General features: G+C 36.4%; 1 protein-coding gene across 3 annotated transcripts in view; it reads left to right on the forward strand.

Moving 5' to 3' along the window:
• ATL2 (atlastin GTPase 2) overlaps positions 1-16,824 on the forward strand; it is a 58,691-nt gene that overhangs the window by 25,383 nt on the left and 16,484 nt on the right. For all 3 annotated transcript variants that reach the window (XM_030311282.1, XM_030311280.1, XM_030311281.1), the window contains one exon: positions 16,054-16,188. In XM_030311282.1, the coding sequence (XP_030167142.1) occupies positions 16,054-16,188 (135 nt within the window). The remainder of the gene's footprint in view (positions 1-16,053; positions 16,189-16,824) is intronic.

The following is a 16,824-nucleotide window of genomic DNA, read 5'->3' on the forward strand; positions in this document are numbered from 1 at the left end:
TCGTTTGAGTTCTTGATTATTCCTCATCTCCATAATTCCATTTTGCGTGCAGTCCATATGGATGCATATGACTGAGCATCTATGTTACAGGCATTGTAGCTCTAACCCAAGGTGTCTGAGTATATTTTAAAGCCTCTGATACACTGTTCTCTCCCTTTTGGTTACTTCTTCACGCCTCCCCTTTTTTTGATCACCTTTACAATAATGGGTGAAGTAGGCTGATAGAGACTTTTGTACAAGTACACCTGTGCCCTTTCAAATAAGTCAGCTTCAGTGACTATTACATTTTGAGATAAAGTCTGGTTCCTTAGTGTGGCTTCCCTGGTCTTCGATAATCTCTTGAGTTTCATATCTTGCTTCTCTGTGTCAGGTATACTGTAGTTTTTGCAGTTCCTCAGCTGTGTCATGTTACTTCTCAAATGTTGCTATATCCTTGGCTGATCTTTTCATAGGAGGCCTTCCCTGATTTTTTTTTTTTTTAAGTAGGGCCACGCCCAGTGTGGGGCTTGAATTCATGACCCTGAGATCAAGAGTTGCATGCTCTAGGACTGAGCCAGCCAGGCGCCCCGAGGCCTTCTCTGATTTTTAAGACTATATTATGTCCTTCTCCCAACTCTCATGGCACTAATCATTTGTTTCATTGAAACTGCTTTAGTTACTTATTTTTCTTGGCTAGTTTAACTTCTGTCAGGAATGGGTCTTCTCTTAGTTACCATGTCTCCCTGACCTAACATTAACTAGCCTGCTGTAAACACTTATTTTCTGTTTTGATCATTGAATCTCCCTCTGTCCATAAATTTATACTTGATTTATTTTTAATAAATATAAATCAAATTTATATTTGATTCCAAATACTTTTTGATGGTACCAGGCAATTGTTATTTCCCTCCCCCTTCCTGACTTTGGAATTTTTCCTCTGAAAAAAAGCAAAAAATAATTTTACTTAAATCAGTGTTTTTCTAACAGTTGAAAGTTGGGGCTGAGGGAATGGGAATTTGATAGGGACGAAGAAGAAGGAATTGGAAATTTGGAGTGGAGCATTTAGAAGAAAGGGCTTTCCTTACATGGCGTTTGACATTCAGAAGCCACGTGAAGATGCTAGAAATAACACTTTGACAGAGTTATGTAATTATCTAAGCTCTTGTCAGGGTGCTCACCTTTATGAGTTCTATATTAATCTGAAACTGGGTGTGTATGCATCTGCCTTAAGGTAAGTAACAGTTGATTTTCCAGGAAGCTTTTCAGTAAATTCTTTTTGTAGGGATCTCTTTAGGCATCATCAGGAATGCCTGAGTATCAGGAATGTAATTCATATTAAATGACACTATTTTACATGTTTAGCAAATTGAGAAAGATACAGTATTTCATCCATTTAGACTTGATTATTTCCCACAGTTTTACATCTGAAATAGAGAAATGAATAGTGGCATTTTTTTTTAAAGACTGTGCCTTTAAAGATGATATTTGAGGTTCTGACTCCTTAAGTAAACTTGTATATATCATATTTATGTGTGTCTGAGCTGTTCCTGCAAATGCATTTGATTCCAAGTAGGTCACAGACCGAATGTTCAAAGGGGAAAGAAGCTTAGATCATTTGCCTAGCAATGACAGATAAGTTTCACCTCAGGTGCCATTTCTGAATCCATCTCTGATCAATTAGTAGTGGTTGTTCAGAGGAGAGTAGCAGTCCACACATGTGTCATGTGTTTGCAGTTCTTTTCCTGGGGAAGACGCTGAAGCCACGGGAAGGTTATGAGGGCCTGAGTGAGGTTGCACACCTGGTTAGTGGCTTCTAGGCTGAAATATCTTTATTAATTTTCATTGATATGCTTTCCATAGAGAATTTATGCTATAAATAATTTATTCTGTTAATTGAAAATGGCATTAAACATTGTTGAGTTTTGGGATAACACGCCTCAGCTTACACTGATTTGGTGGTGGGTCATGCTTTTCCTAAGAGAATGAAATTAAAGAAGGAGATAGTTTGAATTTATTTCATTAACCTATCTGCCTGCAAAGGTGGGATGCTAACTGAGGGAGGTAGGAGATGAACATGGCTAACATTGACTTCATATGTCCTTTTTATTGACCTGGGTAAGGGTGTAGTTCACTAAAGGAGCTAAATATAAATTTTTTACATATGATTTAGAAATAGATGACTGTTTTCATTTTAAGTAGTTAGTAATCATAACACAAGAGCACATGAACATGAGCTCTTTTCTGTTCGATACAAACAAAAACTTCAGTAGTTCTTAAAACTAAGACTATTCTGAGATTTTTACCAAATCTTTTTTTTTTATTTTAATTTTTTTGAGAGACAGCAGGAGCAGGAGAGGGGCAGAGAGAAAGAGAGAGAATCCAAAGCAGGTTCCAAGCTGCTAGCGCAGAGTGCAGAGTGGGGCTCCAACCCACAAACTGTGAGATCATGACCTGAGCTGAAATCAAGAGCCAGATGCTTAGCTGACTGAGCCACCCAAACATTTACCAAACATTTCTAAATTATAGGGGAAAATTCTGACTTTTAGTTCTCATTCTCTTGTGAAGGAAACAGCTTTCTACACAGTTTTCTTTTTTTGAATTGCTACTTATATTTTGAAAATAGGTTGTTTTTAAATTTTATTTATTTATTTTTTTTTCAACGTTATTTATTTTGGGACAGAGAGAGACAGAGCATGAACGGGGAAGGGGCAGAGAGAGAGGGAGACACAGAATCGGAAACAGGCTCCAGGCTCTGATCCTTCAGCCCCAGAGCCTGACGCGGGGCTCGAACTCCTGGACCGCGAGATCGTGACCTGGCTGAAGTCGGACGCTTAACCGACTGCGCCACCCAGGCGCCCCGAAAATAGGTTGTTTTTAAAGTATAGGAGGAAAGAAATTAGTCTTTTGTAAGCTTAAGAGGTGAACTAAACCTTTTTCTAGAATAAAATTCTCTTATGTATGTTGGAGTTAATCAATTCTATAGTTAGACTCTAACCATGAAATATAACAGAAGGTGACTAAAATTGCTGATTACTGGATTCATAATGTAGAAGACCTTTTGAACTTCCAAAGATATCACTTAGGACATTTACTATGAATGCCATATATGAGAAATACCACAAAAATTCAAGTTGTTAGTGAACCTAACAATTTGTAAGTAGAATATTTATTACTTGTAAAAGTCATTCTTAAAAGCCATAGATGAAATAATTATAAAAATTAATGTGCAGGGGCGCCTGGGTGGCTCAGTCAGTTAAGCATCCAACTTGGGCTCAGGTCATGATCTCAGGGTTCGTGAGTTTAAGCCCCTCATCGGCCTCTGTGCTGACAGCTCAGAGCCTGGAGCCTATTTCAGATTCTGTGTCTCCCTCTCTCTGCTCCTACTTTGCTTGCCTCTCTCTCTCTCTTAAAAATAAATAAACATTAAAATTTTTTTTTAAAGTTACATGCAAACTGTTAGGATCTATTATGTCCATATTTAAAAAAAAATCCTATTTCATGTGTAAAAGTAGGCAGTTACACAAGAAGAGATGAAAAATCTGTGATGAGAGCAGTATTGGGAGGGGAGGGAGACTTTTCCCTGTGAAATAGATATATAGACTCTCAAGTATCTGTGTCTTTCCCTTTCTAATGCTGATTTGGTTGGTTGGGATGTAGTTTAGGCAAAATGTATTTCTTCTTTTGAATTTCTCTTTTTTCCCTGAAGTATAATTTATATATAGGAAAGTACTCAAAATCTCAAGTGTATAGCTTGCTGAAATTTTACATATGTATACACCCCTATTACCACCACCAGATGAAGATCTAGAACTGTCCCCCCCACCTGGTTATGTCCCTCCCGGTTACTATCTAACCCCAAATGGTAACCCCGTATTCTGAACTCTTGTGTACCCCAGACTGGTTTTTGAACTTCACCTGAATGAATCATGTCATAAGATTTGTGTTTGGTTTATTTCTTTAAACTATCTATGAAATGTGCCCCATTTTTTGCATGGAGTGATCGTTCATTATTTTTGTTAGTTTGGTGTCCACTATGTGATTATACCACATTTTATTTATTCATTTAATTGTCAGTGGATATTTGCTTTCATCTCGTAAGTTTTAGTGAGCTGATTTTTGTGAATCCAAGCTTCCAAAGTAGATACTCCTGTGATAATAGGAATATTAGAAAAATGCTGATCAAATTATCATGGAAAGGAATTTCAGTTTTAGGAGTTGGTTTAGGAAGGTCAAAACTGAATTTGGTAGAATTAAATTATGTAAACGTTAATACTTGGGATATTGAACACTAAGCATTGGTGAGAGCTGTTAACTGATCTCTTCTAGATAGTTTTTTTAAAAAAAATTTTTTTTTAACATTTATTTATTTTTGAGAGAGAGAGAGAGAGAGACACAGTGTGAGCAGGAGAGGGGCAGAGAGAGAGGGAGACACAATCTGAAGCAGGCTTCAGGGCTCTGAGCCGTCAGCACGGAGCTGGATGCGGGGCTCGAACTCACGAACCGTTGAGATCATGACCTGAGCCGAAGTCAGACACTTCGCTGACTGAGCCACCCATGTGCGCTAGATAAAGAAAGAGTCTGAATTGTGTACAGAGTTGCTTGTACTTTTATATCATTCTCTCTTTTTTTTTAAATAACTTTATTATGAAGAATTTTAACACATGTAAAAGAGATAACAGTATAATGAATGCTCATGTATTTACAGTTATCAACTCTCAATCTCATTCATCTATATGCCAACCATTCTATACCTTTTATATTGTTGTGAATATGTCCAGATATATCATCTCATTTGTAAATATTTCAGTATGACGGTTTTTTGGACCTTACAGTAATATCGTACATAAAAATAAATAATTCCCTTAAGTTAGGTATATATAAGGTTAATATATGGGATCAATTTCCAGTTGACTCAGATATTTTAATTTTTTCATTTTTTAACAGTTTGGTTAGAGTCAAGAGCCAACTAAATGAGGTCCACATTGTGATTGGTTGTCTTTAAAGTGTTTCTAATTTTTTTTTAGGTTTCCCTCCATCTATTTTTCTTAGCAGTTTATTTGTTGAAGAAACTGACTGTTGGTCTTAGAGAGTTTCCCAGTCTGGATTTGCTGATTTTATCCCATTAGTGTAATTTTTACATGTTCCTTTGTCCTTTGAATTTGCTGTAAATTGTTATTTAAATCTAAGGACTTGATCAGACTCAGGTTTGACTTTTGGGTAAGAGCACTTCCAAGATGATGTATTGTTCCATGAGGAAGTGCAGATTATCTTTTTTTTTTTTTTAGCTTATTTATTTATATTTGATAAAGTGGGGGAGGGGCAAAGATAGATGGAGAGAGAGAATCCCAAACAGGCTCCTTGCAGTTAGTGCAGAGCCTGATGGTGGACTTATCTCACGAATTTTGAGATCATGACCTGAGCAGAAATCAGGAATCAGGTGTCCCCAGATTATCTTTTAAGATAACAGTTTTTGAATCTTTACTGAATTCTAGGTATTCTGATTACTGAACATTAAATACGTATTATTTCCCTCAGTAGTCACATTCACCCTATGCAGTAGTGTTAGTATTTCAGCTTGATAGTGAGCAAATGAGATTCAAAGGAGGTGGCGAGGCTGAGATATAAACCAGGCAATTTGATTCTAAAGCCTTTATTCTTAAAACTACTATGTAAAATGATGTTTGATCCTTTACCTACACTAAACTGTTTTTGTTGTTGTTGTTGTTAGTGTTACTTTTCACTGTTTACTTCAGAAGTTGAGATAGCCCGAGAGGAGTGCATGCTTGGTAACTTTTTTGCTGCCCACTGGTATCTATATGCTTAATGAGTAAAGAGTTTGACCCCATTATAACATAATTGCTAAAAACATTTTAAGAGAAATTGTAGATGATATTATTATTATTATTATTATTATATTATTATTATTTAAAGAGCTGCTCCCAGAACTGCTTCCAGAGATCGGAGTAAGAACAGTTTTTTAAAGATCATATGTGGCTATGTATAATTTGCCAAAAGCACAAATATCTCCAAAATTGGCCATATGGGATATTGAACTTGATTTCACACCTTTTTTTTCCTAAGGCTAACATTGTCTGAGATGTGGGGCTTGTGAGAAATGTGTGAATGCATGAATGAAAAACTTGGTTTGTTTCATGTTCCTTTTTGAAGAAAAGAAATGTATTTAGAGGATGAACAGTATTTTTAAAAGGTTCTGCCTAGGGTCATTTTATTCTTTTTTTTTTGTGTGGTATAACTTGCATATAATAATAAAGTGCATAAATCTTAGGATAGCCAGTAAATTTTTGTGTACCTATACTTTTTGTAACCACTGCCACTCAGATCAAGAAGGAGAATACTACCAGCACTCTAGAAGGCTCTCTCATTTCCCCTGCCGAGTATTACTATCTCCAATACTGAGTCCACCACCATCCTGATCTACATCACTATAGATTAGTTTGGTCTACCCTTGAGCTTTACATAAATATAATCATAAGTATGTGCTCCTGTGTGTGATTTCATTGACTCAACATTGAATCTAAGAGATTTATCCATGTTATTGCATGATCCAGTAATTGTTGTTTGTAGTACTGAGTGGTAGGTTATTGGGTGAAGATACTGATTTATTTACTCCTTCTTTTGAAAGACATATGGGTTGTTTGTAATTTTTGTCCATTATGAATAAACCTACCATGAATATTTGTGTGCAAGTCTTGGTGACATAATCACTTATTTCTGTTGGGTATATAACCAGGAGTAGAAATGCTAGGTTCATAAAGCCCATTTCACTGTACTAGGGACTGCCACAATTTTTTTTCCAAAGTGGTTTTACCAATTTGCACTTCCTTGAGCAATGTAAGAGACTTAAATTTGTTATACATCTTATGAACAGTATTGTCAGTCTTTTTAACTTTAGCGATTCTGATAGGTATGCATTGTGTTAATTTTAGGTCATCATTGTACTCTATACAGGGTCATGCTTATAAAACTGTTACCATATTTACTGTAGAGACGCAGCTTGTTCATTTAATTATTACTTTAACTGCATTTACATTTGTGAATTTCACTCATTATATGTGAAGCAATGTATGTAACTTATGTACAAGCTGTGGAAATTTTAAGTGTTATATTATTACTATTTTTGCCTATGCGAGAAGCCAGCCAAATTTGATCAGAATTTTAAGTCAGTTAGGAAAATAAAAATTGGTTCGCTTATTTTTATCCCTGAATATAAGCTAAGGAGTGAGTATAGAAGTTATGTGGACTGTGGACTACCTTTTTTCCATTAGCTCACTGGCTTTCTTTTCCTCCTAGATTTTGATTTCTGCGTTGAAACTAATCTGTTCTTTCACGTGCAGGTTTAAAATTAGTGTGAGTAATTTCAGTTAGAAAACTTCAACAAGTGTTACCAAAGCTGGAGGAAGCAGAAGCAGAGGAGTCTACAATATATTGTTCAAAGTCCTTATAGCACTGTCTTAGGAGAGGCTTTTCTCGGGTGCATTCCTGAATCTATTCCTGAAAATGTGTCATTTGTAGTCTTTCAAACAGCTCTCCAGCTTTAAGCCCCAAATGTATGTACTGCCTGTTTTGTATTTTCATCAAAAATATGATACTATGGCATCACATATGAGGACTTGAGAGAACATAAAGTACTTGTTCTAGCAGACCTTTTTCCATTCTGAAGTCTTTGTTCCTTTTAAGTTAAAACTTACTATTTCTAAAGTACTTGATTCTATTTAGGTCATCTATTAAAAGATATCGTAATAGATGGTTACATAAACACTGATTACTCAAACACAGTTTTAAGACATTCAGGGAGTTAAACAGTCTTGTATAATTTAAATTTCTTTTATATTAACGGTCTCTTGGTGAAGAGATACGTTATTTTATTATTTATTTATGTATGTATGTATGTATGTATGTATGTATTTATTTATTTATTTATTTATTTGAGAGAGAACGAGCGAGCATGTAGAAGCCAGGGCCGGGCAGCGGGTGAGAGAGAGAGGATCCCAGACAGGTTCCATGCCCAGAGCAGAGCCTAACATGGGACTCAGTCTCACAACCGGGAGACCGTGACCTGAGCCAAAATCCAAGAGTCGGATGCTTAACTGACTGAGCCACCCAGATGCCCCAAGAAATACTTTCTTAAAGTCATTAACCCCCTGCCTCCCTCCCTTATTCTCCCAGACAGTTTTACTACTTAACTCACGAGTTTTACTTCAAGAATGTTTCGTTCTCACTATTTGAAACATTTTTTAAAAAAGAACTAATAGGATGCATTTTCTGTAGATACTTTGGATAATGTTAACCATAATCCTTTCATGAAGAAGCAAGTTTAGGGGTGCCTGGGTGGCTCAGTTGAGTGTGTGACTTTGGCTCAGGTCACAATCTCCTGTTTTGTGAGTTCGAGCCCTGCACCAGGCTCTCCACTGACAGTGCAGAGAGCCTGCTTGGGATTCTCTCTCGCTCCCCTTCCCCCACTTATGCTTTCTCTCTCTCTCTCTCTCTCTCTCTCTCTCTCTCTCAAATAAACTTAAAAAAAAAGAAAGCAAGCAAGTTTAGGCAGTGCCTGGCTGGCTAAGTTGGTAGAGAATGCTACTTTTGATCTTGGGGTTGTAAGTTCGAGTCTTGCATTGGGTGTAGAGATCACTAAAAATAAAAATCTTAAAAAAAAAAAAAAAGCATATTTAAGCCATAGCGTTTATGACATATTGCACTATAGATGGATATATAGCAGAACCTCCAATGGACCTTCCTTTTCCTCCTAGACTTTTGTAGTATTATTGGGTGGATTTTGTATGACTGGGAGTCTTTGTTAAGCTTGTGTACTAAATATATTTGATTTTTTCTTTTCTTTTAACAGCTTTATTGAGATATAATTGACATACCATATAATCTATGCACTTAAACCACACAGTTTCATGAGTTTTTAGTGTATTCCCAGGTTGTGCAACCATCGCCACAATCAATTCTAGAACACCTTTTTCCCTTCACAGTGAAAAAAATGAAACCTGTACCCTTTAGCTATCACTTCCCCTTCCACCATCCCCAAACCTTTGGTCTTAAGGAACCCACCGGTCTGTTTTTTGTTTTTATAGATTGCCTATTCTGTGCATACATATAATGAAATATAATATGTGGTCTTTTGGTGATTGGCTTTCTTTCTCTTAGCACTTTTAAAGGTTTGTGTTGTAGCGTTATCATGTTTCATTCCTTTTTAAGACCCGATAATCTGTTGTATAGATATACCACATTTTATCAGTTAATGGATATTTGGGTTTTCCACCATTTGGCTTACAATGCTATAATTATATGAATATATCTAATTATAATACATTAGTATATAATCATGTTAATGAAATGAGATAAGGATCTAGCTTCAGTTCTCTTATATCTGCTTATTCCAGTGTGTCCCAGCATTTGTGGGAAAGATTATTCTTTCTCCATTGAATGGTCTTGGCACTTTTGTTGAAAATTAGTTGATCAAACTAATTTCTGGGCTCTCAATTTTATTTTTGGACTCTAATAAATAAATTTTATTTTATTGGTCTATATAGGTCTGTTCTTATGCCAGTACCATACTGTCTTGATTACTGTTGCTCTGTAGTAAGTTTGTAGTAAGTTTGTCTATTCTCGGTCCCTTGCAATTCTGTATGAATTTTAGATTTAGCCTGTCAGTTTCTATGGGAGGTTAGCTGGGATTCTGTTGGTGATTGGGTTGAACATGAAAGATCAACTTGAGGAGTATTGCCATCTTAAGTGTTCCAGTTCATGAACATGGGATGTTTTTCCCTTATTTAGATCTTTATAATTTGCAGAGTATGTGTTACTTCTTTGTTAAATTTATTCCTCTTTGATGCTTTTACATTTGGAATTGTTTTCTTAATTTCATTTTCAAGATCATTCATTGCAAGCTTATAGAAATACAGTTGATTTCTTTTATGTTGATCTTGTATCCTGCAACTTTGCTCAATTCCTGCATTAGTTCTGATAGTTTTTTAGTGTATTCTTTAGAGTTTTCTGTATACTAGATCATGTCACCTGTAAATACAGTTTTAGTTTTTCCTTTCCAATCTAAGTACCTCTACTCTCTCTTGGAAGTACCACTGGCTAACTGTCCTGGTTAGAAACCTCCTATACAATGTTGAGTACAAGTGGTAAGACATCCCTTACTCTTTCTTAATCTTCAGGGAGGAAGCAGTGAGTTCTCACCATTATGTATGACTTCAGCTGTAGGAAGTTTTCTTGAAGTTCCTGTTTATTCGTAGTCTGTTGGGAGGTTTTTTGTTTGTTTGCTTTTGTTTCTTTTTTTTTTTTTTATCATGAACGGATGTTGGATTTTGTCAAATGCTTCTTATGTATCTATTGATGAACATGTGATTTTTCTTAGCTTCTGATATGATTGATTATATTGTTAATGTTTTAAATATCGGGTCCATCTTGCATCCCGTGGAATAGTCCCATTTAGCTGTGGTGATAATTTTTAATAAATGTTGTTAGATTAACTAGCTAATGTTTTGTTGAATATTTTTACATATGTGTTCATGGGATATAGGATCTGTAGTTTTCTTTTCTTTTAATGTCCCAGAACTTTTTTACCTTCCCAAACTGAATCTCTATACCCATGAAACTCCTATTTTTCCCCTCCCCCTCCATGGACCATTTTCTTCTGTCTCCATGAGTTTAACTACTCGAGGGTACTGCCTATGAGTAGAATCATAAGGTATTTGTTATTTTGCAGCTAGCTTATTTTACTTAGCATAATGTCTTCAAAGTCAAGGACATCTTTTAACTAAGTTTTTAAATTCTTTAGTATGTACCTAGGTTAATAGACTTGTCCTTTGTCTGAGCTTTGTGACTTGGGTCAGTCATAATGTTATCTATTTGTGTAGCCCTAAAGGGAGGAATTGGACATGGGGGTAGGTAAGATGTGAGACAGTTTTAAACTGTTTTAAGACTCTATATGCTTCTTAATTTGTTCTAGAACTTGCGGAGTATTCTTACATATTTTAAGTGAAAACACTAAATGATGCTTGGTGGTCAGAATGTGTATATTTTTTCTATCCACTCATTTGGGTGTTATTAATAACCTACCTCCTAAATGAGGTAGATTTATAAGATTAAGATATTCTTTTTCTTTTTTTAAATTTAAATCCAAGTTAACATGTAGTATAGTAATGGTTTCTGGAGTAGGATTTAGTGATTCATCACTTACATACAACACCCAGTGCTTATCTCAACAAGTGCCCTCCTTAATGCCCATCCCACATTTAACCCATCCCTCCACCCAACACCTCTCTGACAACGCTCAGTTTGTTCCCTGTATTTAAGAGTCTCATATGGTTTGCCTCCTTCTCTGGTTTTATCTCATTTATGCTTCCCTTCCCCTATATTCATCTGTTTTGTTTCTTAAATTCCATATATGAGTGAAATCATATATTTGTCTTTCTCTGACTGGTTTCGCTTAGCATAATACACGCTAGTTCCATCCGTGTTGTTGCAAATGGAAGATTGCATTCTTTAAAAAAAAATCTTTTAACATGTATTTATTTCTGAGAGACAGAGCACGAGAGGGGGAGGGGCAGGGAGAGAGAGAGAGACAGAGACACACACAGAATCTGAAGCAGCCTCCAGACTCTGAACTATCAGCACAGAGCCTAATGTGGGGCTCGAACCCACGAACTGCAATATCATGACCTGAGCTGAAGACAGATGCTCAACTGACTGAGCCACCCAGGCTCCCCTTCATTCTTTTTGATCGCCAAGTAATATTCGCCATTGAATATCATACCACATCTTCTTTATCCATTCATCAGTCGATGGACATTTGGGCTCTTTCCATAATTTGGCTGTTGTCGATAATGCTGCTGTAATCATGGGGGGGTGGGGCACATACCCCTTCCAATCAGCATTTTTTTTTATCCTTTGGATAAAGTTTACCTAGCTGTTGTTTCACTTTGTTACCAAGGAATGTTATCTTTCCTATGGTGAAGTAAGAATTTGTGTCTTACCTATTTACAGTAGGTAGGGGTTCTTACGTTGATAATTACATTGGTAAGTCTTTTTGGCAAGGGCTTATGTTTATTCGTGGTATTTCAAGTTCGGGTGTTTTCACATTACTTTGTACCATTGAGGTTTATTCTAAAAGATCTTCCCTTTTAATTTTACTGGAGGACTGATTATTTTTGGAATTTTGAGTTTTAAGACTTTTTTTTTTTTGCCTCCACAGTACTAAATGGTACAAGATTACTATTTTTCAAGTTCTTAGATTTGTTTTAGTAATTTATGACAAATAGTATCAGTGAGTCTGCTTCTAGAATTAACTAGAATGCTCCTGGAGGGCAGGAATGTTTGTTCTCATGCACTGCTGTATCCTTAGAACCTAGAACAGTAGCTGGCACATGGTAGGGTGTTCAGTGAATACTTGTTGAGTGAATGTATGAACACATTTATGTAAGTTACCAGTATTTAGTATGATACAGAGATAGACTTCTTAACTTCAGGTTTAAAAATAGCAAAACGTATTAGTTGGGATTAGTTAGCTAGGCTCTCTGATTTGCCTTTTTCTTCATCCTTTTACTGACTGATCAGATCAGTTTAGTTACAGGGTAAACTAAGAAAAGATGATAATAGTTTTTTTTTTTTTTTTATGAGACACTAGTTTTTTGGTTTTTTTTTTGAGACACCAGTTTTTTTTGTTTTTTTGTTTTTTAAGTTTAGGTTTGAGAGAGAGTGAGCACACATGAGTGGTAAGGGGCAGAAAGAAAGGGAGAGAGAGAGGAGGGGAATCCCAAGCAGGCTCTGTGCCGACAGTGTAGAGCCCATCGGGGGGGCTTGAACTCACCAACCATGAGATCATGACCTGAGCTGAAATCAAGAGTTGGATGCTTAACTGACTGAGCCACCCAGGCACCCCTGAGACACCAATTCTTTTTAACGTTTTAGAGAGGGTCAGATTAACAAACGTGTTAGCCTATGATTTCAATCATCTCTGCTTCTTAAAGTTTATTTTTACTGTCTTGTCTGTGTAATTATTTTGAAGAATAGTAAAAGGGATATTTCTTCCATATTTCTTACTTATGCTCAAAAAAGAACACATTGAAGCTTAATAACTAAAATTTCTTGTGTATTCATTTATTGAATAAGGTTTCTTTTTGAGAGAGCAAGTGCAGTGCATGAGCAGGGGTGAGACAGAGAGAGAGGGAGACACAGAATCTGAAGCAGGTTCCAGGCTCTGAGCTGTCAGCACAGAGCCCAGCGAGGGGCCCGAACTCATGAACCGTGAGTGAGATCATGACCTGAGCTGAAGTCGGACGCTTAACTGACTGAGCCACCCAGGTGCCCCTAAAAAAATTTTTTTTAACATTTTATTTATTTTTGAGAGAGAGCGTGTGTGTGCGCACACAAGCAGGGGAGGGGCAGAATGGGGGGACAGAGGATCGAAGCAGGCTCCACATTGACAGTATTGAGCCCAGTGCGGGGTTTGAACCACCAACCACAAGATCGTGATCTGAGCCAAAGTCAGACACTCATCCAACTGAGCTACCCAGGCACCCCTTGAACAAATATTTTGAGTGCCTGCTACAAGCCAGTAATTGTCATGGAAATGTGGTTCTATGTTTTGAGGAAAAAAACAGACAAAACTTCCTTCTTCATGGAACTTATTTATCTTATTTCTCTATCTCCTATATGAGAATATAGTAAAAGGTAGAATGAAAACATGTCTCTAACAGGGTAGATTCTTTTAAGTATTTACGTAGGTTGGACCTTTTAAAATAATCAGTTTGTTTAGTGCCACTTCAACATTGTTAGCGGAATGAGAATCCATATGTGAGAGCCAAAAATGGGCTGAGATACTTTGGTAGGAGCAGTTTGGTAAACAGGTGGAATTTATAGCCTGTGCTCTTAAGACTCACACAAGAAGTGCAGTGTAAAGCTGTGTAAAGATAACCATCTGTAGTTATAATATTCTTTAAGAGTTCAGAAAAGTTGGGAGTTTCTTGAATTGCTGGCTCAGTTCAAGCAGAGAACAGGTAGAAAAGATAGAGCTATACTAAACAAATATTTGGGAATAGTGACCTTTTTGGTATGGTAGCAACAGGAATTATGTGTGTGTGTTAGGGGGACTATTGGGAATATTGGGAGCAGAGATAGGAAAAGTAAAGGTTGGTTATGTTCAACAGATCTCCAGATAGTTCTATAGATAAATGAAGAACTACAGATGGCTTTTTTTAGGACAGTAGCATGATTCCATCGCTTGTTGGGAAAATTAAATGACTACGGAAGAACGGGTTGGAGAGTACAGCATGGAGGTGTAAGAAAATCTATTTGGAGCATCCGAAATATAGTCCAGGGGCACAGCCCCCACTGGGCTTGTTTAGGGGGTACCATTAATCTTCTAATCCCTGTGAAGGGTCCCTTCTGAAGCACAGGTCCTTAGTATATAGTGAGAATGGAGTTGTGCTATGAGGCAGCCTTGTCACCAACAGAGAGATGAGGGCCTTATGTTGAACGTTCTGAAAGGTGAAGAAGAGAATTTTGTGATTGATAAAGTTGGTAATCTACTAGGGATGGGAGTTTTGTGGAATAATTTCAGATGGTTGGAAGTTTAAGGCTGATCTTCACATTAGGTGGTGGCCTGGACAACACTTTTTTTCCCCAACCTTATCTGTTTTCATAAATTTCTACATCCCTCGTTGGACCTACCTTAAACATCTTTACTCCTAATTTGAGTTGTTTTGTTATTTGTTTTGAACTATGTATCTAAGCTTATCAGAAGTATTTCTAAAACAAAGGAATTTTTCCTATGGGGTACTTTGAGTAAAGGTTGTGTGGGCTTTAAGTATGCTAAAGTATAGAGGTCTTGATATCTGTCAAAGGTACTCATGTATTATGTCCAAGATTTACTTTTCCAGATAAATTATCTTACAAGTATTTTAATTTTCATATTATTTCACAATTTTTAATTAGAACCATTTAGCCCTGTGATTTTATTTAATTTAGTTTAATTTATGTTATTTTAAGTGTTTGAGAGCGAGCGAGTGTGAGAAGGGGAGGAGCAGAGAGAGAGGGAGAGAGAGAATCCCAAGCAAACTTGGGGCTTGGCTTGATCCCACAAACTGTGAGATCATGCATGACCTGAGCCCAAATCAAGAGTTGACGCTTAACAACCAACTGAGCCACCCAGGCGCCCCTAGTCCTGTGATTTTAGTTTAAAACATTTTATTATGGGGAAAATTTTAAACATATCCAAAGATAGAATAACATCATGAATCCCACTGGATGTGTCAACATTTTGCTGATCTTCTTTCATTTGTATTCCTCTCTGTGCTTTTAGTTTTTTGCTGCAATATTTTAAAGCAAATATGAAGCGTATTTTTCACCATAAACATGAGTTTTTAAAAGATAAGAACTATGTTATTGTTAGTATTACCCACAATACTGTTATCACTGCAAACAATCATTTTTACTCTGAGTTAGCACCGCCTAGTAAAATAGTGTGAGTTCAGATTTCCCTTTTGGTTTTGAAAAAGACTTTTTTTTTCTTCTTCTTACAATTGAATTGTTTGAATCAGGTCCAAGTAAGTCTTGTGGTTATTTTTAAAGTAGATATTTTTTAAAGAGAAAAATTAAGGCAGTGTGAAAAGCATTTTTAGTATAAGCTATTCTAAGAGAGCGGTGCTTTTTTGACAGCCATTCTCTCTGGAATTGAGTTGTGCTTATCTGTACAAGAAGATGTCACAATAGCTGGCATCTATTTTTTATGCTTTTTAAACATAGGAAATTTTCAAAATGAGAAAAACTGGGTGTGGCCTCACTTATATAGAAATCTAGACAGCAAAAATCTGAGATTTGAGAAGGTTCGGGTTTGTAGGAGACCACATCTCTCTAAGACAAAGCACCTCAGGTGGGATTTGGGATTGCTCTCGTAACTACTTGCGTAATGTTACCGTGTATCTTATCTTGCTGGACTTACTTACCTGCCTTGCCTCATCTATAAAATAAACAATGGGTGATTTCTTACACTTCTTTATTTCTTGTGTTTTATTTTACATTTATGCTTGACTTTAACAGGATTCTCAAAGTTGGATTGGTGGAAACAATGAACCGTTGACTGGCTTTACATGGCGAGGTGGTTGTGAAAGAGAAACAACAGGCATACAAGTCTGGAATGAAGTATTTGTGATTGACAGACCTAATGGAACAAAAGTAAAATTCTGTTTATATTTTTTACTGTTTTTTTTCCTTCCATATTCTTTTTTGAACTGTTTTCTCATACTAAAGATCAAAACAACACAGAGCTATTAATGTCCAATAACTTTAACCTAACATCTATGGATTATGTCAAAATGTGAGATACGTAGCATAGAGTACTTTTCTTGACTTAATTGCTGATTTTGACATTATTTCATTTTATTTTCTTATATATTTTTTATTTGTATTTTTGGGTTTTGTTTGGTTTCGTTTCAAGTTTTTATTTAAATTCTAGTTAGTTAACATATAGTATAATACTGGTTTCAGGAGTAGAATTCAGTGATTCCTCACTTACATACAACACCCAGTGCTCATCACAAGTGCTCTCCTTTTTTTTCCCTTAGTTTTAAGTTTATTTATTTGTTTTGAGAGAGAGAGAGAGCGAGTAGGGGAGGGGCAGAGAGAGAGAGAGAGAGAGAGAGAGAAAATCCCAAGCAGGCTCTGTCTGTCAGTGTGGAGCCTAATGTGGGGCTTAAACTCATGAGCTGAAACTGAGAATTGGATGTTAACCAACTGAGCCACGCAGGTGCCCCAGCCCTCCTTTTTTTTTTTTTTTTTTAATTTTTATTTAGTTTTCGTTTGTTTTATTTT

This window comes from Lynx canadensis, chromosome A3 (genome assembly GCF_007474595.2).
Source record: "Lynx canadensis isolate LIC74 chromosome A3, mLynCan4.pri.v2, whole genome shotgun sequence".
NCBI classification, from domain to species: domain Eukaryota; kingdom Metazoa; phylum Chordata; class Mammalia; order Carnivora; family Felidae; genus Lynx; species Lynx canadensis.